Raw genomic sequence first — 23,386 nt, 5'->3', positions numbered from 1 at the left:
GGTGGGATGCTTTAATTTATCCATGTACTTTTGAATATATACCATATTCCTAATTTGTGAGACCCTGTTTATTAGAGGGAAAACGTTAGTGATTGCATTTTTATTGGACTTTGAACTTAGCAGATTTACTGAAATTGCAATTTTTTCATGTTTTGACTTTTTTTTAAAAAAAAATTTAAGCAGAATTGCCTAGACTTCAAAATGTTGAATGTGTCTTTTATTTGAATTGTATTAACCACTTAAGTCTATCTGGACGGATATATCCGTCCAGATTTACTTTGCAGTTGCCGCTCTCCCCCCCCCCCCCCCCCCCCCCAATCAGTGAATGGGTTTATAATTCCCATTCACCAATCTAAGTCCCCTGCAGAAAAACCGACGCTTTCTAATTAGAGAGCGCGGTATTTCTGCACAAAAAAAAAAAAAAATCACAGCCTCCTTTGTAGTTCCTGGTAGCGTGATCGAACGCTCCAGGACTTTTTTGACTGTGGCCAAATGGTAAACTACACCCACATACATTTTCTACATTACATTATTTTGCATTTAAAATTATCTGTTTCCCTCCCACACCAAAAATTACCCAAATACATTTTTTTTATTTAAAATAAATAAATAAAAAAAAAGTTACCTAAGGGTCTAAAATTTTTAAATACACATATCAAGAGAGTATCTGATTATATTTTTTAAATTTATAAGCTTGTAAATAGTGATGGATGCAAATTGAAAAAATGCACCTTTATTTCTAAATAAAATATCGGTGCCATAAATTGTGATAGGGAGATCATTTAAACGGTGTAATAACCGGGACAAATGGGCAACTAAAATACATGAGTTTTAATTACAGTAGCATGTATTAATCTCGGGTCAGGTGTCTTTAAGCAGAGCATCCTACAGATCATTTACATCAATTGGTAATAGTTCTTGGTTATATCTTATTTGGGTAATGTTTCTCTATGCATGTATGTTATTTCAGAAGCTTGTAAACTAAAATAAGAGATTAATATGATTACCTTGACTATGCCTAAATATTTCAGTTGGCCACTTTAAAGGAATACTGTAGGGGGGTCGAGGTAAAATGAGTTGAACTTATCCGGGGCTTCTAATGGCCCCCCGCAGACGTTCTGTGCCCGCGCAGCCACTCACTGATGCTCCGGCCCCGCCTCTGGTTCACTTCTGGAATTTCAGACTTTAAAGTCTGAAAACCACTGCGCCTGCATTGCCATGTCCTCGCTCCCGCGGATGTCACCAGGAGCATACTGTGCAGGCACAGACCATACTGGGCCTGCGCAGTACGCTCCTGGTGACATCAGCAGGAGCGAGGACACTGCAACGCAGGCGCAGTGGTTTACAGACTTTAAAGTCTGAATTTCCAGAAGTGAACCGGAGGCGGGGCCGGAGCATCGCTGCGCGGGCACAGGATGTCTGCGGGGGACCATTAGAAGCCTTGGGTAAGTTCAACTCATTTTCCCTCGACGCCCCTACAGTATTCCTTTAAGGCCACTGCAAAATCCTAAGGCCTCGTTCACATTACAAACGCGGACGGGCACGCACGGGGAATGCAACGCGTACAAACGCACGCCATCTGCGTTTGTATGCGTTGCGTGGCTGATCCCATCACTGAAAAGTGAATAGGGCAGCCATGCGTTTTGGCAAAAAATGCGTACAGCATGCGTTCCCGGACCGCACAGGTCCGGAACGCATGCAGTGTGAACATAGACAGTGCACTCTGTGCACTGTTGGATGTCGTGCGTGTCACCTGCACGCGTTTCCAAAACGTGGCTGGAAACGCGTGCAGTTTGAACGGGGCCTAAAGGTTTAGGATGGAGGAATTTTTTTTTTTTTTAAAGTCATTTGTTTTCAATTTATTTTCAGTAGTATAGAATAGATATCAACATACAAAAGAAAATAAACTCCGTTACATCAGAATGCAACTGCCACAACCAGCAAAGCATGGTTGCTCCCATAATACAGTGTGCTATGCAGTAGAAATATCTTCATTATACCGTACTGTACAGCCAACATTGTTGTTAGTCTGTGTCCTCCATTAAAGTGGACCTGAATTCTTGCACAGGACATAAGGATTCTGTGACTAATCACAACTATAATTTGATCTCTCGGCTGTGGCAGCTGACTGCCTTGGCAGAGCAGCTAATTTGTAAACAGGATGTTAACCCTATGTCTGCTTTCATGAAAGCAGGAAGTACACACTGCAGCTTTATTGCAGGATTTGTAGGAGCTGTAACAAAGAACATATTTTTTGTTAAAGGTTAGTATGTTGTTGCTTATCTTTTTAAAGCAGAGAGGAGGTTCTGATTTCAGATCCACTTTAGCCCCCCTTATTCCCCTGCACCCCACCTTTAATTCTTCAACTAGAGTAAAGGTACTACTACTCTTCTAATTTTAACTCCTAGTTGGGATGTAGGAATTATTTATTCAGCAGCTATGGAAGTGTTCAGAGGCCTGAGAAAATGTGGAATGGTTTCAGAAAAGCACATATATAGTGTACATTAAACGGCTACTTATTCCAACAAAAACTTGTATATTGCTGATTCAAGAATTTTATCTGCGCCACAGGGTTGGTTAGGTGAATCAATAGACTTGAAATATTTTGAGCTGTGGTAGGTTCAATTTTAAATATATTGTTTAAAGTGTACCCAAGCCGAAACTCTGGTACAAATTGAGATACCAAAAAAGAGAGAAAATCTAGCTTGTTCACTCCTATCTACAAAGTGTCACCCAAGTAACTATAACAAATCAACTTTTTCGGTCTGCGGTGAATATTTTTTTGTTGACTCAACCATGTTTGTTTTACTTTTCAGATCGTACCTTGTCAGTATCTCTTGCAGCCAGTGAAGCATGAAGACCGGCAGAATTACACCCAGCATTTAAAGTCGCTAGCTTTCTCAGTGTTCACACAGTGCCGAAGACCACTACCAGGTTCAACAAATGTAAAAACACTAACTGGATTTGGCCCTGGATTAGCCATTGAAAATGCTTTGAAAAGTCCAGAAGTAAGTGTTGTGTGGTTTTGTTTTTTTAAATATATATCTGTGATAATACATGAAAAGACTAATCTATGAATCTTGCTATTTTTCAAATATTGTTGGGCAGAATGTATTATTTAATAATGGGAATGTGGTTGACTGAGCAGCCTGTTTTTCATTCATTTCAATAAACATTATTTTACCTGGCCACATACAAAAGGAGGCTGTTGTAGAGCAGTCAGCAGTCATAATACTAACCAGGGAGTAGCTATTAGTGCCACACACAGGCCCGGCCCTAGACCATTTGCCGCCTGAGGCAAACTTTAAAGAAATCGCCGCTGCGCCCCCCCCCCCCGGGGGCCGCCCGAGCTGGAGGGGATAGCGGGCAGGAAGGGGGTATTGGGGCTAGCGGCAGAGGTGAGTGATCCCCGCCCGTTGCCTCTTACAGCCGCAGCCAGCCAGCGCGCATAACAAGCTGGAGGGGAGCGGAGGACGGGGGACCCAGGCGAGGGAGGGGGGGGGTCCGACCCCCCTCCCCGCCGCTCGCCCCAATACCCCCTTCCTGCCCGCTATTACCTCCAGCTCGGGCGGCACTCCACACCCACGGACGGGCGGGTGCCGCCCCCTCAGAAGCGCCGCCTGAGGCAAACGTTTCACCTCGCCTCATGGGCGGGCCGGCCCTGGCCACACACTACAGACTTGATCTCAGTTATATTTTAAATAAAGCTGATTTTAATCAACTAAATCAGTCACTATGTATGGCGTTTGCACTGCTTGATATAGTACAAAATGATCATTGCTGATCTAATTATCATTTTGTGTTGTGCAGTTGAGGTTCCAGGTGATTATGAGGGGAAAAGTCTTACAAAATCAGTTGCAATAATCAAACCTGCTTGGAACAGACCAGAATATGATGCTTTCTCATTTGCCACCTTTACAGTAAAATTGTAATTGTAAACTTTATAAGTTATACCTTTTTGTTTATCAGTGAAGATGTTAAATTAAAAAACCTTTAATGGCAACCCATATGTTGGTGCCACTGGTTTCACTTCATGTATGGTTCTTCCTGTAGTGCAGGCTTTCTCAACCTGGGTTCCTTGAGTACTCTGCAGGGGTTCCTTGGCATTTTCCCCATTGTGGGGGTTGGGGGAAGTATGATAGAGAGCACACTATATTAGATGGTATTAGACTTTAAAAAGAAGCACTAAATTGGGGGTCAGAATAATGAGCACGTTAATGAAAATCATTAGAATCTGTAATAAAGGGAATTGTAATAGGGGGTAGTGGCATAAACAGCCACATCCGCTTTTAAAGACCATGCCAGGGGTTCCTTGAGATCCAAAAAGTATTGCAGAGTTCATCCAGGGTAAGAAGGTTGAGAAAGGATGCTGTAGTTCATTAGCCCTCTCCCAGTCTCTGCAGTTCTATGCTCTGGCTAGTGCTTGCAATGGGGTACACTAGCAGATATGGCTAGGATATGACCTATATGGAATAATGAGAACCACATTGTCATTTACACTTTGTGGCTATACATCCATTTCTTAATCCCATCCATGAACAGAGATCAGTTTAATTTGCATCAGCTGGGAGCAAGTGACAATGCCATGAGATGGATTACTGGCTGGGTCCAATTTTGCCCAAGACAGTTTGATGCCAGATATTCTGTGCAACCCCTTCCAACCTCCTTCGTACCAGCAAATATTCATGATTCTTGTAGCCAAGTATGCAATTTAAGATCAGTCAGCTGGTGTCCCGAGTATGGTCTGTGCTCACATATAAAACATCCTTCAGCTATGTGTATCGGGCCTTAAAGCAAAACTGATGTGAAAAATAAACTTAGAAGTAATTGTATCTTTAGACGTAATCCCTAAATAGAACTTGTCTAGAATACTTTTTTTTGTGTGTGTGTGTGTTTCAGGCAGGGGTCACACTTGTCTTTCAGTATTTACACTTTTCAGAAAACTGAAAGACAAATGTGACCTCTACCGTACAACTGCTAATGTAATTTATAGAGAAAACTGACAAATTGCGCAAGATGTCAGTTTTTTTTCTGCATGCGAAATCTGCATTAAAGTGTGACCTAGCTCATTGATTAACATGGAGTTCTCAGTTGAAGTCAGTTTTTCTGTGCAGAAACCGCGTACGAAAGCTGGTAAGTGTGACCCCTGCCTTAAAGTGAACCTTAAGCCAGAAAAAAAAATTAGTTTTACTCACCTGGGGCTTCTAACAGCCCCCTGCAGCAGTCCTGTGCCCTTGCAGTCACTCACTAATCCTCTGGTCCCCTGCTGCCAGCTAGTTTCGTTTTTGCTGTCAGGCCCGGCCACGCGTAGCTTTTTCCGCATTCCCGACTGTAATTAGCGCTATTGCGGGCCGCAATGCATACAAAAGTACGCGTTTCCGCATATCTATGCGTGCGTAAAGCGGCAACGCGTATTTTTGTACGCGTTGCGGTCCGCAATAGTGCTAATTACAGTCGGGAATGCGGAAAAAGCTACGCGTGGCCAGTCCTGACGGGCATGTCGGCAAAAACGAAACTAGCTGGCAGCAGGGGACCAGAGGATTAGTGAGTGGCTGCCAGGGCACAGGACTGCTGCAGGGGGCTGGTAGAAGCCCCAGGTGAGTAAAACTCATTTTTTTTTTTCCTGGCTTAAGTGTCTCCTTTAAGAGCTGAAAATTGTAGTTTGAAATGTGAGCTATTTCAGCTCCACCACAGAGAAATGATGACCTATTGAACTTTTAATCAATACACTGCTATGATGAGTATGTGCACAGCCACAAATTTTATGGCTTCTGGTAAGTTTTCAGTAGAGCTAGGTAAAGCATTGGTTTTAACCCTTGCAATAAAAAAAAATTAAATTCGAGTTAAGTTATAGGTAGGATTTGTACTGTATTTTCTTGTTTTATCTCATGCTACATGTCTCTGCAGGTACACTTGTATTATGTTTTATTAACTTGATCATATGAATTATGGTGCAGAACACTCTTATAAACTTTTTCTCTTTTTTTTTTTTCTTTTTTTTTCTTTTCCTCCCAATTATTAGAGACCAGAATGCATTCGGCTTTATACACCACCTTTTATTTTGGCACCAGTAAAGGATAAGCAAACAGAATTGGGTGAAACATTTGGAGAAGCTGGTCAAAAATATAATGTACTTTTCCTTGGATACTGCCTATCTCATGATCAGAAATGGCTCCTGGCTTCTTGCACTGACCTCTATGGAGAGCTGTTGGAAACCTGCATCATTAACATTGATGTGCAAAACCGGTAAGCGTGAATAGTGTACCAATTTTCATGTTACTTCTGGTTTTAGACAGCAATGCCTGTTCAACTGGAACTCAGCTTAGTGATGGTCAATGAGGTGCAAATAATTCTGAGCTGATACATGATTTTCCAATTGTATACTGCTTGAGAATGGACCAATCAAACCCTGCAGAGGTATAATTGGTCCATTTTCAAGTTGCATACATTTTTGCATCTCAATGATGATCCCTACGTAGTTTAGGCTCAGTTCACATTAGATATTAACTACTTGAAGACTGCCTCACGCCAATGGGCGTCACCGCGGCAGCAGCCCCAGGACCGCCTAACGCCAAGTCCTGGGGCTGCAGTTTCACAGGGAACGTCCGAGCGCATGCGCGATCGTTCCCTGCCACTTCACGGAACGGAGTTCCGTGATTAGCCTGCTAGCCGCAGATCGCGGCTAGCAGGCTGTTTGTAAATGAAAGGGGAAAGAAGTCCCCTTTGTTCACAACTGTAAAGTGGTGCAATCCTTGGCCGCGCTGTACGAGATCGGCGATCACTGGCCTCTGATTGGACGGGGATCGCTGTCCTCTCATAGGCTGATGCCTATGAGAAGGCGGAACAGGACGGATCGCCGTCCTTTTCCAATTCTGATGATGGAGGGGAGGGAGGGAGAGAGAGCCTCATAGAGGATGGGGGGAAAAAAAAGAAGGTGAGTCCGATCGCTGGGCTCCATAGCTGGGCTGTGCAGGAGGCTGAAAAGCATGCAAAGCCCAGAACTGCAAAAAATGGCCTGGTCTTTAGGGGGGTTAGCACTGTGGGCGTCAAGTGGTTAAAGCAGGCCATACACTGGCTCGATTCACGGCCGTTTCGACAGCAGATCCGATCCTGGGATCGGATCTGCTGCCAATCGCTTGCGCTAAACGCACCCGCCGATCCGATTCCCTCCCGAAATCGGATCGGACCGTCGATCGCGCCGTGCGGGAAATTACCCTCGATCGCCCGGCGGTAGGAGCGCGTCGCTTGCGGCGTACGATTCGGGCCCGATCCGAGCATGTATACATTACCTGAAGCTGGCTCCGGGGTCCTCTTCTCCTCGCTGCACCGCATTTCCGCATGTCCCAGTGTACGCTTATACTTCCTGTGTCACTCCGGTGACCAGGAAGTTGAAATAGAGGGCGCTCTATTTGAACTTCCTGGTCACGGAGTAACACAGGAAGCGCCGGGATGGAGCAAGAACAGCGGTGCGGTGCAGTGCGGAGAAGATGCCCGGGAGCCAGCCTCAGGTAATGTATACGGGGGGGGACAGGCGGCAGGAGCAGCTGAACAGATTGTGATCGGTTTCAGGCTGAAATCGATTCACAATCTGTTTGCAGTAAAGGCAGCCATACGATCCCTATCTGATCAGATTCGATCAGATAGGGATCTGTCAGCTGGTCGATCTAATGGCACATCGACCAGTGTATGGCCACCTTAAGTGTTGTGTTATATTTTAATTCAGTGTTTCATTCACTGGGTCCAAAGCTGCTTTCACAAATGGCAATGCAATCCATTGACTAGCAGCAGGACTTTTCTTAAGTGCTCAAAAATGGGGTAATGTGAACTGGCCCAAAGGAAAGCATTGCAGTTTTCATTTTTTTTTCTTCCCCCTGTGGTTTTCAGTTTGACCATTTTCTGTCCACTGCTCGGTCCGTCAACATAAGGTCAGTGGAGATAGTGTGAATAGAACCTTAGAATTCTATGTTTTATATTTTTACAGTGCCAGGAGGAAAAAAGGTTCTGCTCGTCGCAGTGGCCTTCAGAAACTATGGGAATGGTGCCAAGGGCTTGTGCAGATGAGTTCTGTTCCATGGAGGGTTGTTATTGGTCGCTTGGGAAGGATAGGACATGGAGAATTGAAAGGTATAACTGCATTTTCTATGCAATAAAATAGTGTTCAAATCAACAGCATGTTTATCGTGATCTTTTCTGACTTTTTTTTTCTAGTTTACCGGTCTATTTGAAACCGTGATAATCCTAAAATGTTTTTTTTGGTTTTTTTTTTAAGAGATCTGGTGCAATATATAAAGGTGCCTACACATCAGGTGACGTTGGTGGCCGATCGACCAACCAATTTGATTATCAAATTGGTTGAAAATCCGTGCCGCCAAGTGCAGGCCCGGCGGACGATTCAACCAATTTTGCATTGGTCGTGTTAGTCGATCGTGCCTGGTGCAAGATGTCGGGCCAAAGTTGATCAGGTGTACAGTGGCCGATTTTCACGGCGAGCGACGAAACCCTCATTCATACACTACTTGTCCTGTGTCGGCCTCTGCGTGGTGTCCGTTCGTCTCTCAGGGTTCTATCAGCTGCATACACGCATATGGTGCATGACGTCAGACGCTATGCGCCGCCAACGTGTATGCGACTAATAGAACCCAGAGAGACTGCCGGACACAGGACAGGTAATGTATAAATGCAAACATGAGGGGCACATTTATACATTTAGGGGTGCAGCGACCGGCTCAGCCGATTCCCTGAAGATTTCATGCTGAAATCGGATGGGAATCGGCCTGCAGCTCTGACAAAAAGACAAATTTATCTCTAATCAGATTAGAGATACATTTGTCTCTTTGTTGAAGCTGACCATAATGTATGGCTACCTTAAAGTGGATCCGAGATGAACTTTTACTCATTTCATAATTGTGTTCCTTTCCTATTGTTTATAGTGCATTCCTCAAGCCAAATACTTTTTTGTTTTAATACTCTAGTTCCCTATAAACTAAATAAACCACGCCCACAGGTTTTCAGAGAGCCTTGGCAGTAGCAAGGGCTCATGGGAGCTCAGTCTGGGGAGGAGGAGGAGTTACTAGCCATTGATTTCAGAGGCAGAGTGGAGGAGGGAAGATTAGGGTTTTGTTTGCTCAAAATACGGATAAGCCTGCCTCTGTGTAATGTTTACAAACAACATGGCTGCTGCCTTTGTACCACAGAAATAATCAATCATATTCTATTAAAGCTGTTTGCAGCTAGATTTGCTGTGTAAACGGTGTAAACTATAGATAAGCTATATAGACAAGTTACTTGTTATAGTTAGTTTTTCATCTCGGATCCGCTTTAAAGGGAACCTTAACTGAGAGAGAGATGGATGTTTCTTTTTAAACAATACCAGTTGCCTGGCAGTCCTGCTGATTTCTTTGGCTGCAGTAGTGGCTGAATCACACACCTGAAACAAGCATGCAGCTAATCCAGTCTGACTTGAGACAGAGCACCTGATCTGCATGCTTGTTGAGGGGCTGTGGCTAAAAGTATTAGAGACACAGGATCAGCAGGAGAGTCGGGCAACTGGTATTTTAAAAGGAAAAAATTATATCCTTCTCAGTTTAGGTTTCCTTTAAGCCTTTATCAGGGTCCTCACCTGGGGCAGTTTTTCTGTGTGCTTTGCTCAGCTTTTTTTTTTTTTTTTTAGAATCCATTCAGCTAATGGTAAACCAACAGTTTTGTGTGCTAGAACTTGTTTTACTGGGTGGTGCGCTCATGACAGAATGAAAAGGAGTGGAGAGAAAGCTGCAGCAATAAGTAAAGCATCTTACTGAAGTCTGTCTTTCTGCTTCCAGCAACATTAGGACTTGACATTTTCTCTGTGCTTTGATTTTCCAACTAATGTGAAGTTAACTGCCCTAGTCAAACTGTCATGCTGTTAAAACAGCCTTTAGTGCAATAAGTAAATTCGAAATATCTGCACTCTTCACTTCATGCAGCATGGGGCAATAGTATTATTGATTAACTGCCCCTGGAGGCAGACTCCTTATGGGACGTGCTCCTGTAATGAACATACAGGGAAACTAGTCCAGTCTGTTGCAACAAAAAGACAAGTCTGGGCACTGCCCGTGTGATGGAGGGGTTTTATTGCAACTTCCAAAGATGCAACCACGTGGTGCGGTAGATGTCCAGGGGTGGGTGCAAGGCAATAATCGGGCCAGCATGATCGCAGTTTTGCATCCGGAAAGACACTTGCTCACATGTTTAGCCTAAGTGCAGGGGAGTGGCCGGGGCTGCCAGAGATGAAACCAATTGGTAGATTTTACTTAGATTTTCACACATGCGGTAATAGTTTGGTAACTCCTGAAAAAAGCACGTTATGACAATTCATTAATATTTTTACCCCATGTGTTATTTCATTTGGTACTTTGAGGAACCATGCAGCTCTTTCCTGCATAGAAAATACATGCAAGACCTGATACAGAAACCATTTTTATTATGCTGACAAGTACTGTAACTGTAAGTCCAAGTGCTATAAAATTTGTATTGGCTCAAAACCATTACTATATTATTAACCATTTTAGTTACTGCACAATAATAATGTGGATTTGGTTTACTTGAAATTAGGGGAAAAAGTCAAATTCCAATCCCCTCCCCATATTTAAAGGTATTCTTTGCAAGGAAACATTCTATTGTAATAAACTTTCCCTGATCTCAAATAAAACCTTGACTGGATACATGATTTGATCAATGGTTGTCATTGATTACTACTAAAGCCATCCTTTGTTCTGCAGATTGGAGTTGTTTATTGAGTCGCCGCAATCTTCAGTCACTGAGCAAGAGGTTGAAGGATACATGTAGGATGTGCGGAATATCAGCAGCAGATTCTCCCAGCATTCTAAGTGCTTGTTTGGTGGCAATGGAGCCACAGGGCTCCTTTGTGATTATGCCAGGTATGTACAGCCCTTAAAGTTGTCTTGTACTTGGGCCCCAAATGTATTTTTTTGCTGTTTGATAAAATCACCCTTGGGAGCTTGTTGCTCCATATTTCTGAGCAAACTTCATATAAGGATACAATCGACGATAGCAATATGCATGCATATCCTGTGAGCAGTTAATAATCTATGCTGTTAATTTTTTTTCCTTGCAGACTCTGTATCAACTGGTTCTGTGTTTGGTCGGAGCACTACATTAACAATGACATCTCAGTTGAATACCCCACAGGACACATCATGCACTCATATTTTAGTTTTTCCTACATCTGCGTTTGTGCAAGTAGCCTCAGCAAATACCACTGGTGAGAACATTTTCAGTTCAAATACTGGTAAGTTTTGAATAGCGAATGTTTTTTTGGCAGCTTTCAATGACTTGTAAAATAGCAATAACATGTATGTACTAACAATCACTTACACAGTTTGCCTATCTACTTCATCCCTTCCACCCTTAAAATTGGATAGGATGGTTAAGCTGAATACGAGCAGCCTTACTGTACTCAAATTGTGGACCTCTTGGCAAGAGGCCCTGTCTATAGGCATTCCATCAGGTTATTGCTGATACTGCCAGGTTTTTCTGGCATTTCTACTGCACTCTATGCAGCCAGTATGAGAGGTTGGAACTTATCACAATTATTTTTTTAGCTAATCGAGTTGAAATTAACTCATAGTTGTTGTGTGCACCTTGCTGTGTAGCAAAAATTGTAAACCGTTTAAATGACAATTGTGTGTTTTCAGTGGCAAGTTCAATGATACGTCATGGAGTTCTCCTTTAACTTACTAACAAAAGTAGGAGTTGGACTTGTGTGGATCAGAAAGTTCTCTTAAGGGTTGTGTTAATCTCTCTTTTTCCCGGAGTTGGACTTCGGATGAAGGCTTAAAGGGAACCTAAACAGGTAGGGATATGGTTGTTTCCTTTTAAAAAATACCAGTTGCTTGGCTGTCCTGCTGATCTCTTTTGCTGCAGTAGTAACTGAATCGCACATCGGAAACAAGCATGCAGCTAATCCAGTTGGACTTCAGTCAGAGCACCTGAGCTGCATGCTTGTTGAGGGGCTGTGGCTGAAAGTATTAGAGACGCAAGAGAGTCAGGCAACTGGTATTCTTTTAAAAGGAAATATCCATATCCTTCTCAGTTTAGGTTTCCTTTAAATATTTTAACGCTTTGCAGTCCTGTGTTGGACTATGTTCGACATTGGCATTTTGCAGTTCAGCACCAATGTTAGACAGTCCTGCAAAGGAAAACATGGCTGTCTCTATGGACGCCTTTACTGGGTCTAGACTTGCAAGGCATCAGCCCCTTAAAGGAGTCATCAAGGCAAAATTAATAAAATAAGTGCTACTTACCGGGGGCTTCGTCCAGGCCCAAGCATGTCCCTCGCCGCAGCTCTCCCTGCAGCCATTCGCCACAGCTCCGTCCCGGTCCCCGGCGATGACGTCAGGGCGACCTCCAGGTCGGCCTGTACTGCGCCTGTGCGAGCGGCGCTGTCAATCACCGCCACGTGGGCTGGAGCGGACTGCGCAGGTGATTGACAGCGCCGCCCGCACAGGCGCAGTACAGGTCCACCTGGAGGTCGCCCTGATGTCCTCGCCGGGGACCGGGACGGAGCTGCGGCGAATGGCTACGGCGAGGGACATGCTGGGAGCTAGGGGCTTGGACGAAGCCCCCGGTAATTAGCACTTATATTAATTTTGCCCTGATGACTCCTTTAAGATCAAAGTGTCAGACTTTGACCTCCTCCAGTACCGCCCTGTGCCATGTAATGTTGTAGTATGCCATATTTCATCACTAGTTGGGAATGTGGAATGTGGTGTACCATTCTTTCCAGCCTTTTAGCTATTAGATCCAGTCGCTATGACGCATGGCTTGGGGACCCCAGTACTGTACAGATACATTGCAAGGCAACAGCATAATAGTATTGTACGGCATTTGGTCTCTGAACTGTTGCACCAGCTATCGCATCCGACCGCTACTGGCGGCAGCCATTACAAGTGTCCACGAATCTTAAGGCCAGGTATAGGTGACACAAGGGGTTAATGAGATAGGTAGGAGTTAATACTTTGGGGGTTGTGATCACTTAAGTGTTTAATGGTGGCACTGTCACTTTAATAACACCCTCACCCCCCAACTGTTGAACTTCATTTTGCAGTTGGAAGCATTTGTGCATGTGTGGAATGACGGGAGTGTGACCACGTCAGCGATTCAATTTGCAGGACGTGAGTTTCACGTCCTGGAATGCACAGGAGGGCTAATTAGGGCATGAAATTCATGTCCTGAAATCTTAACTGGTTAATATTGCACAGAAACTTTCTACAGTACATTCTTTAATATAGTTTATTATTTCTTAGATGGAACAGATGGAATGGGAATTTTTGATGTGCTAGAGACTCCAGACGATTTGGATCCTGATATTATTAACATCTTTCCTGCATCCCCTGGTGGGTCTCCAGGAAATTCGCCTGGACCACATTATCCTCATGGAGGTGATGTTGGCAAGGTAATTAATTTGTAAAATATACAATGATTTTGTCTAAGCCATGTGCATACATTTTATAATTTATATATTGTATGTGTTACGTAGCTTACACGGAGTATAAAACAAGTCTGGTCAGGTTACTATTGACCCTTTTCAAACTTGCTGTATGCAGCAGTTACAAATTGGCATGTGCAGTGTTGATTTAATAGCCGTTCACTGTGTTGGGAAATAACATCTAAATTACGCTTATGCTGGGAATACACGGTTCGTTTTTGAGGCAGATAGACGGTTAGATAGATCATTTCCGACATGTCCGATCTTCCGGTCGATCATTGTGCCTCTCGATTTCTGATAGAAGTGAATGGAAAAAGATAAGAAAAACGAGCGGAAGATAAGCGAATCGACTGCAGAATTGAGCGGCAAAAACAATTGAGCGGCAGAAACGAACAGTGTATGCCCAGCATATCTTTTTAAATACTTTTTACAAAATATGTAAATCAATATATCAATATGTGATCTTTAAATTTGTTAAACTGTGCTTTACTTGGTGCTTTAAAATGACCCCTCAGCAATACACAAAGTACTTTTAAAACCGGAGCCAGAAATGACTTTTATTTAGCTCATGATCGTCTGGTATTGACAAATCACACTATAGCAAGTTTAAGCTATGATTGTCTCCAGATTTAACATGGTTTTAAAAATAGAACAGGCTTCGGTCACAGCAGTGGTTAGTTCTGTAGAAAAAAATATATCCAGTAGTGGCTATGCATAATAACTGGAAACATTAGCAGACAATTGAGAGAGAATGTTGGTGATCCACTGATTATAAAAACTGGTGCTTATTATTTTCAAAACTTTTAAATTGCAGGGTCAAGGTACCGATCGACTGCTGTCCACAGAATCGCATGATGAGGTTACCAACATTTTGCAGCAACCCTTGGCACTTGGTTACTTTGTTTCCACTGCCAAAGCTGGTCCACTGCCAGACTGGTTTTGGTCAGCTTGTCCTCAAGCACAAAATCAGTGCCCACTGTTTCTTAAGGTAAATGTTATTTATGTTTGGTTTGAGCATATCTATCATTCTGTGTATAACTATAAGAAATATTTGTCAGGTTGTGTAGAGAGAGCACTGAATGGGGGCATACACCTTTAACTTACACTGCTTAGGCCCGGTTAACATAGACATCTACATGGCAGTTGACGGCTGTGGCGCTCGTTGTTTAAACATTGCCCAAGTAAATGGACAGCCAACAGCACAATCAATTACCGTTATTTGGGCAAATTTCGTACCCAATCCCATCATTTTCTATCGTATCCTTTCACCCTGGATGGTACATGTAGCTTCCAGGCTCTGGTAACATCAGCGCTTCGGTGTCCCCCTGCAGGGGTCAAAATGCGACACATTTCCTGAACCCAGCTGAAAGTTGCCAAATGCTTTTCTGTTTGCCCTTAAGGTGGCCACTAACTGTCCAATTTCTAGCGAAAAATCGTTTGAGCGATAAGAAATTCTGATCGGACGAAAAATCGTTCACTACACCATCAACTAACCAATCATTGCTTCCCATCTATCACGACCACCAAGAAAATCCAAATTTTCGTTCGACGAAAATTCATTCGGGCGACATTTTTTTCACTCGTTCATAATAGATTGTGTCCACCAATGGAGATTATTTACAACCAATCCGATCAGAATTTCTGATCACTCGAACGATTTTTCGCTAGAAATTGGACAGTTAGTGGCCAGCTTTAGGCTACCACCTGCAGCAGATGTAATAGTAGAGGTGAACTGAACCTAAATATTCAAAACCAATTAACTCAATAGTCAATGTTAGTCTGTCTACTGGCACACATCCAGATATACTATCTAAGGGCTGGTGCACACCAGAGCGGTTCTGTAGTGTTCTTTAAAACACTTGCAGTGGGAAAACCGCTTGGCTAATGAAAGTAAATGGGATGGTGCACACCAGAGCGGCTCGTTTTTCCCACAAACGCAAACTCGGCGGTTGCAGCATTTTTTAGATTTGAGGCGTTTCTGCTTCAATGTTAAAGTATAGGAAAGGTGATAAACGCTCTGAAGAACGCTAGATCAGAGCGGCTTTTCAGGCGTTTTTGTTAGTCTGAAATCTGCTTCAAAAACCTGCTAGAGGTTTTTGGTGTGCACTGGGCCTAACTGCTTAGTGCTCAAATGTCAACCCTTTTGATGTTGAACAAGGTTTCTGCAACTAAATGCTCTCCTGAAATTTTGATCACATGATAAAAAGCAGGTGAGTCCACATGGTCCTCAAATCACTAAGCAGTTTAGACTAGTCTACTGATGGTTTTTAGTCTGATGGTTTGGTCAGTTGCATCAAAGGGGAATTCACTATTAACAAATGTTTTAGACCTGGTCTAAAACATTTGGTAATTAGGGCGGTAAAGCAGGGGAAATCTCCTTCTCCTTTGACGAGCTCTCCTCTGCATCAAATTAAACTCCTGCATAATTAATTCAAAAGGTTCCATCCTCACATCTAAAATACCTCACAGAATTACTTTACCGACAGAAATCAGCTGGTCTAATCTCTGTCAGCAAAAGTGGGCGTGGTTACTACTTTGCCCTTGTGAATTGTGTAATTACTGAATGTTAGACCAGGTCTAAAAACAGGTCTAAAACATTACTCCAAGCCATCAGTAGACCTTTAGACTAGTCTAAACTGCTTAGTGAATTGAGGCCATAGTCTTTCTAGAACCATGTGGAAGGGACTGCTGCGGATTAGATTGCATGAACTTGCTGTTCAGACTACAAGGGTGAAGATACAGACTGCATCTTCCTAAGAACATTGCAGCTCAGACAATCTGTGGTGCAGGAAATGACCTTTTTTTTTTTTTTTTTTTTTTTTTTTACATAATTCTTTTTATTGTAGGTACTGTTGATGTAGATGTTGAGTATTTTTTATTTCATTCAACTGTTTCTAGTTAATGGTGTCTAAATTATTTTTAATAAGCGATCTCTTTCTTTAAGTGGAGAAACGTGAGACCTGCCATTGTTCTCCTCACACTACAGAGTAATGAGAAGAGGACAGACTTGCAACACTGTCTGCGCTCTCCCTGCACATGTGATTGGTTAATTACAGATATCATGTGACTTGGAGAGTGCCTATTCACTGCTCACGTGAGAACTGCAGAACCTGTCTGTCAAATAATGGCAAAACCAGTATTCTCGTGGTGAACAGTAACTCTCACATGCATTTCAGCACTTTTTTTACATGGCACGGGAAAAAGAGGAGACATTTTTCTACTGTGTTGAAACAAAGTATGGCAGGAATGCATTCATACTGGATAGCGAAAGAGCGGTTTTCCTGATACCAACTTTTATCATGTTTTCAAGATTGTTAAATGTAAATCTACTGATAGAAAGTCAAAGAAAATTAGTTATATTCCCTTTGTTTTTCCTCTTAGGCCTCATTGCACCTCCATGTGCCTTCAGTGCAATCTGATGAGTTGCTACACAGTATACACTCACACCCACTGGATTCAAATCAAACTTCAGATGTTCTCAGGTGAGAAGAAAACAGTATACAATATACAGTATATTGTATGGTTTATTATTCCTTAGAGACTTTCAGACATATTTCTGTTCACATCTGATTGACATTGAGTGGTGCCAGGCAGTAAAATGAACACAACTCCCCTATTAGCAGTCATAGAGATATTGATAGTTTTCCCGATCAGGTACCCATCAAGTAGTATGTGGGCAGCTTAAAGAGAACCTGTACTGAGTAAAATTATTTAAAATAAACACATGAGGTAACTTCAAATGAACATTACATAGTTACCTTGCCATCAGTTCCTCTCAGAAGCTCACCATTTTCTTCTTACAGTGATCCCTTCCAGTTCTGACAACATTTTGTCAGAACTGAAATATATCAGTTGCTGTCAGTTATATATCAGTTGCTGTCAGTTACAGCTGAGAGGAGAACTTATGTGTCCATGTTTCCCTATGGCTCAAGTGGGCGATGTTACAGTTTAACAGTGTGCTGACCAGGAAGCTGTTATGGGGTAGCAGCCATTTTCAAAATGGAGGCTGGAGAATTCTATTGATCACACGGGACAAACAGGACGCAGGAGAGGAAAAATAGATTGAGGAGTAGACTACACAGGAGGTAAGTATGACTTGTGTATGTTTATTTTGACTTTTAACTTTCAGTTCAGGTTTTCTTTAAAGGTGCCAGTGATCTGTTGCCCCCAACGTGTCCAGTCGGTTTCTTTCCAGATCAGTTTCAATTCATATATCAAAAAGGTGATTAACTACTTAAAGACCGCCTCACGCCAACGGGCGTGACCGCTGCGGCAGCCCCAGGACCACCTAACGCCAATTGGCGTCAAGTCCTGGGGCCGCAGTTTCACAGGGAACGTCCGCGCGCATGCGCGATCGTTCCTTGCCACTTCATGGAACGGAGTTCCGTGATTAGCCTGCTAGCCGCCGATCGCGGCTAGCAGGCTGTTTGTAAACGAAAGGGGAAAGAAATCCCCCTTCTTTACAACTGTACAGCGCTGCGGTCCCCGGCAGCGCTGTACGAGATTGGCGATCCCCGGCCTCTGGCCAGGGAGCACCATCCTCTCATAGGCTGATGCCTATGAGAGGCGGAACAGAACGGATCGCTGTCCTGTTCCATAAAGATGAGAGAGGGAGGGAGGGAAAGAGTCTCAGAGGCTGGGGGGAACAAAAATAAACAAATGGCCACATCGATCGGACCCCTCTGGCGGCATGTCCCCCTAGGGACAAAAAAGGTGAGTCCGATCGCTGGGCTGTGCAGGAAGTTGAAAAGCCTGCACAGCCTAGTACTGCAAAAATGGCCTTGTCTTTAGGGGGGTTAGTACTGTGGGCGTCAAGCGGTTTCCTTGTGGCGTTGGGATCAACAACTGTGGGCAGCACGGTTGCGTAGTCGTTGGCACTCTCGCCTTGTAGCGCTGGGTTTGAATCCCAGCCAGGCCACTATCTGCATGGAGTTTGTATGTTTTACCAGTGTCTGTGTGTGTTTCCTCCCACATACCCCAAAACAGATGGGTTAATTGGTTTCCCTCTGACTCTGATATATACACAGGCATATGACACTGGTGGGAATTAGTGTGATCCCCTCTGAGGGACTGTTGGGGCTTGTTTCCATTGAAGCGCAGAGCCCCCGTGGCTATGCGCTGTGCGTCACTCCCGGCAGATGGGCGGGGCTTGCGTTCTCATTTATTACGGAATGGGATCGCGGGCTAAAGAGCCCTGAAATGCAGCAAACCCAGGCATCGTGATTCAGCGCTGAATTGTCACGTATAAATGGGAACGGCAGGCAGTGCAGTCTATGCACTATCTGCTGTCGCTGCCATCACGCTTCCATGGAAACAAGCCCTTAAGTGAGAATTCACACTGTACAGCGCTGCAGAGGATGTCAGCGCTACATAAATACTAAATAATTATAACTGCATAGCATTGTTCAGCATTAGGCAGTACAAAACTAGTTTCATTATCGATCATCATGTACACTGTTGCCTCCTTTGCCATGCTTCTCGGCCATTCCATTCATCTGCAATCTTGCCCGGTATTGGGGCACCAGTTGGTGTGCACTGCGCATGCGTGGCCTGGGCAGGAGCGTTCTGCACCTGCACAGTATCATCGGCGAGTGAGGCAATGGTGTACATAGGACTGGAGAAAACCCCAGGTGAGTATTCTTTTTTTTTTTATTTTTTTTTTTTTACCCTCAGTTACCCTTTAAAGCACTTTTAGTAAAACCCCTTCCTCACTTGTGTGCTGATTGCATTTTCAGCATGTGAACAATATGCAGACATCATTACTAAGTAGTAACTAGAGTTTGTGTTCACTGCCATAGTGTTTAAGGTGGCCACACATAATATAATAAAATAATCAATTTTATGGCGGTTCGATTAAAAAAAATTTGTCCTGAAAAATTAAAAGCTCATTAAAGCTAGTTTGTTTTTTTTGTTTTTTTATACAAGTCAATCCGGAGCGGTGGATGTTTCTGATCAATATTTATAAAAAATGTAATGGTGTGTGGTAGATTGTCAATTTATTAATGACCAAAGCATTTTTTCAGTTTTCAATCTTTTTTTTTTTTTTTCTTCTCATAATTGGAGAGTTAAACACAGGTGTATGATACAGTGATAAGATTATGTTTACAATCAATCAGAAAAATGTATTGCAATTCTTGAATTGAAAAGCAATGCAAAAAAATTGTATGGTGTATGGCGGCCACCTTTAGGTTAAGGTTTGTCTGCTGAGACAGAGCCACTACTTAGTCAGCAGATGTTTTACTGCAGTGTCTGTGTACAGTTGTACAGATGCAGCAGAAGTGTAAAAGAAGGATAAAATGTTTTAAAAGAAAACACTGGGGAGGTTAGTGGGGGACTTACCTCCCCGAAAGTAGGCAAATGAAAAAACTGTTGCTTAATTCAACAAATTAACGATTTACATACTGGGGGGGGGGGGGGGGGGATGCAACGCGTTTTGTGGGCACATTCCACTTCATCAGGCAATAAAAATGGAGTACAATCGACTGTGGACAGAGACCAAAATGAACACTACTAAATATTGGTACAGGACAATAAAACCATAAAGATAAAAAATAAGAGATAACATTTCAACTGTAGTGATTCATTGGTCTATGGTTCTATGATTCATTGGTCTATGTTAATACCCATTACACTAACGTGCGCAAATAATGTTTTTGTTTTTTGTTTAGCACACATTCGTTTGTGTAGAACACCTAGTTTATCATTCTTTCCGTACACAACTAAGCTCCTGAGCCCCCACGATCACTGCCATATTATCCAAGTATATAGGTCCTTTCCAACTACCCATTCCGCAATACCATACTATACACCTCACCAATGATGTATAATCCCCAGTTTAAACTAGAACCATAGACCAGTGAATCACTACAGTTAATGTTTCATTTTTTTTAATTTTTTTTTAATCTTTATGATTTTATTGTCGTACCAATATTTAGTCGAGTTTATTTTGGTCTCTGTCCACAGTCGATTGTACTCTACTTTTATTGCTTGATAAAGTGGGATGTGCCCACGAAACGTGTTGCTCTGTAAATAGTTTATTTGTCGAATTAAGCAACAGTTTTTTCTTGTCTACTTTGGGGAGGTAAGTCCACCACTAACCTCCCAGTGTTCTCTTTTAAAACATTGTATCCTTATTTTACACTTCTGGTGCCTCTGTACAACTGTACAATAAGTTTGTCCACCCCGGGTGAAGAGGACTTGGTTCCTTTTTCGATCTACTGAGAGCGACTTCTTAATCCTGAGTGGGGACAGGTCTAATACTCCACACCTGCCTACAAAGTGGTTGCCTGACTTGTGAGTAGAATATTATACTTTCTTTTTTCATACCCATCATCTCCAGTACATACTACACTATATTGGGCTCTCTGTGTCCCCCTGTGGGTCCATCTGCTACTTGGGGGCGGACTAAAGATGCTTGCTGGCATACCTTCGGCAGGTGCAAAGAATTTTTGTAAACCTTTTAATTGGCATCTGCGTACATGTTTGGGATTGGCTGATGCTGAATAAATGTGCTTTCTGGTTGCTTGAGACTCAGTTAAAACTAGGCCTAGCTAATACAGTACTATATCCCACTCTAAATACATACCATGAATTTTGAATTAAATGTTAAAATACAGTAATTTCATTGAAAGTAAATCCACAGTGGAGGATCTGTGGAACCCAATGTTTAAGCACAATAGAGCCCCCAAACAGCCTAAGAAGTTGGCTTTCACAACTGTGCGTACTGCCAGCCATTAGTGCTGGTTGGTTCAGTACTGACTTGAAATATACTTTTATTGAGCACATAATTGGGGCTTTTGCTTTAAACTGGTTCAATTGAATTGAAGCTGATACTGATTATGCTGTTCTTTTTCTTTCAGGTTTGTTTTGGAACAGTATAATGCCCTTTCCTGGCTAACCTGTGATCCTGCAACTCAAGACAGACGATCGTGTCTGCCAGTTCATTTTGTGGTGCTGAACCAGTTATATAACTTTATCATGAATATGCTGTGACACTCACTATGAAAGCTGGAAAGGACACATGGCTTTTTTTACTGCAAAGCAGAACTCTGAATTCTTGTTTCCTTTGAACCTACTCAGTACACAAAATCAGCAGCATTACCATCAGTCCGAATTATTGAACAAGACAAGCAGGAACACTCTAATTTGGATAATTAGTTTTTTTTAATAAGGAAGACAGCGCAATTCTGAAAGTCTGTCCTGAAACCTCCTGTCTCAGTATTTTGTGGGAAAAACCTTCGTTGGCATCACAGAGAAGCCTGGGGATGTCGCAAGACTGATGCTTTTCATCAACAATGACTTTTAAACATCATGAAGATGTTGTGTGAATTATAAAAACCTAATATCAATATACAGAAAAAATGCCTGCATCTCTTATTTATTGTAAGTTTTTAAATGTATAAATTGTCTTATATTTCTTAACCTCTTTTATAAAAAAAACAACAAACGAAAAAACTTTTTTCCCCCTTAGAAGGTTTATATTGCCTTCCTGCTTTAAAGCAATTGGTTTAAAATATATGTATTCGTCTTAATTAAAAGTTGCAGTAGGTTGCTTTTAGAGTATTATTTTTTTGTAAGGGGGTGGGTGATAATAAAATTTGTATTGTTTAATGTACAGGAAAATGGGAGTGGGAATGGGGGAGGGCTATGTCCATACCATCGTGTGTGGGGGATTTACAGCTAAGCTGTAGCAGCAGAGTACATGTACAGTAATGATATACACTGTGTTTATAACATTTGAAAAAGGTACCGGGTCTTTAAAAGAAAATATTTTATAATCTCACCTCAACAAACCTAATGGCAATATATCATTGAATGTTGTAGGTGGTTTAACCTGTAGTGACAAATAAACTGATCACTCTCTTTTGTAATTTGGTTCAGGGCTCTGGCTGTATTTCTTAGAATTGTTACTACAAACTAAAAGCATTACTTTCTACGATAAGAGAACTACATTGCCTTTTATCACCCCTCCAAATTCTCCAGATTGTATTAAATTCCTTTTCAGTAGCAGGTTAACATCCCATGCAAATGGATAAACCTTAGAAGGGGCTCATGTCCGAAATACAAGCAGTCAGTCTGAGGTGTAGCAAGTTTCCAGGGTGTTATGCTGTCGTGTATATAGACTTTCACACTGTTTGGATGCTGGGTTTCCTGAGTTTTTTGTTATAACAATATTTGATCTTTTAAAGCCTGTATTACCTTGAAAACCTCCTCTCTTCACAGATACCTGGAAATAAGCAAATTGTATTCAGAAAACCTCACTTTTTTTCTAAAGTTTGTAAATACAGAGTATTTACCTTTTAACACTCATAGTTACATGGAGGAATCCAGTTTGCATTTTGCGTGTGTGTGTGTATATATATATATATACATAGATATATATATAAATATATATAAATTTAAATAAATATTTAAGAAAATATCAATTTTGTTTAAAATTAAACACTTGGTGACAAAAGCTTTCAGACATTCTTTCAAAACCGTGCAATCAGAGTATTTTACTTCAGAAATCTCTATATTTTTTATTTTTGTTTGTTTCCTAAAGGTAATTTGAATGCCTCGGGAAGTAAGTTGGCATTTCTCTACTTGGTTAAGATTTCTGTGGGATAAAGATGTTTTCTGATGTGTTGGAAATTTTCAAGTCTGTAATTAAATCAGTCATATTTTTATTCATATATTGTATGTAATGCTTGCAATTATTTGCCTTCTAACCAACACACAAATAACAAGGTCTCTGTGTTGTTGCAAAAAGGTGAAGTGTACGATGTGTCAAATGCATAGCAAACTAACAACACAACTGGCTAAAAGTCAGTTTGACTTACAGGTAAAATGTAGCTCTACTTACAGAGCCAGGACTACATTTTTCATTCAGCTCAGGCTAAAATACAATGGCGTACTACT

At 42.1% G+C, this 23,386-nt stretch overlaps 1 protein-coding gene across 1 annotated transcript in view; it reads left to right on the top strand.

Moving 5' to 3' along the window:
- MED13 (mediator complex subunit 13) overlaps positions 1–23,160 on the top strand; it is a 191,143-nt gene extending 167,983 nt beyond the window's left edge. Inside the window, exons 22-30 of the mRNA XM_068268750.1 lie at positions 2,817–3,008; positions 6,023–6,246; positions 7,982–8,124; positions 10,758–10,916; positions 11,114–11,287; positions 13,305–13,453; positions 14,301–14,474; positions 16,868–16,968; positions 21,346–23,160. Coding sequence (XP_068124851.1) covers positions 2,817–3,008; positions 6,023–6,246; positions 7,982–8,124; positions 10,758–10,916; positions 11,114–11,287; positions 13,305–13,453; positions 14,301–14,474; positions 16,868–16,968; positions 21,346–21,478 — 1,449 coding nt within the window. The 3' untranslated portion in view covers positions 21,479–23,160. The remainder of the gene's footprint in view (positions 1–2,816; positions 3,009–6,022; positions 6,247–7,981; positions 8,125–10,757; positions 10,917–11,113; positions 11,288–13,304; positions 13,454–14,300; positions 14,475–16,867; positions 16,969–21,345) is intronic.
- The last annotated feature ends 226 nt before the right edge of the window (positions 23,161–23,386 follow it).

Source organism: Hyperolius riggenbachi, chromosome 2 (assembly GCF_040937935.1).
Source record: "Hyperolius riggenbachi isolate aHypRig1 chromosome 2, aHypRig1.pri, whole genome shotgun sequence".
Taxonomy (NCBI): Eukaryota; Metazoa; Chordata; class Amphibia; order Anura; family Hyperoliidae; genus Hyperolius; species Hyperolius riggenbachi.
This window is presented reverse-complemented; position numbering and strand designations above follow the sequence as displayed.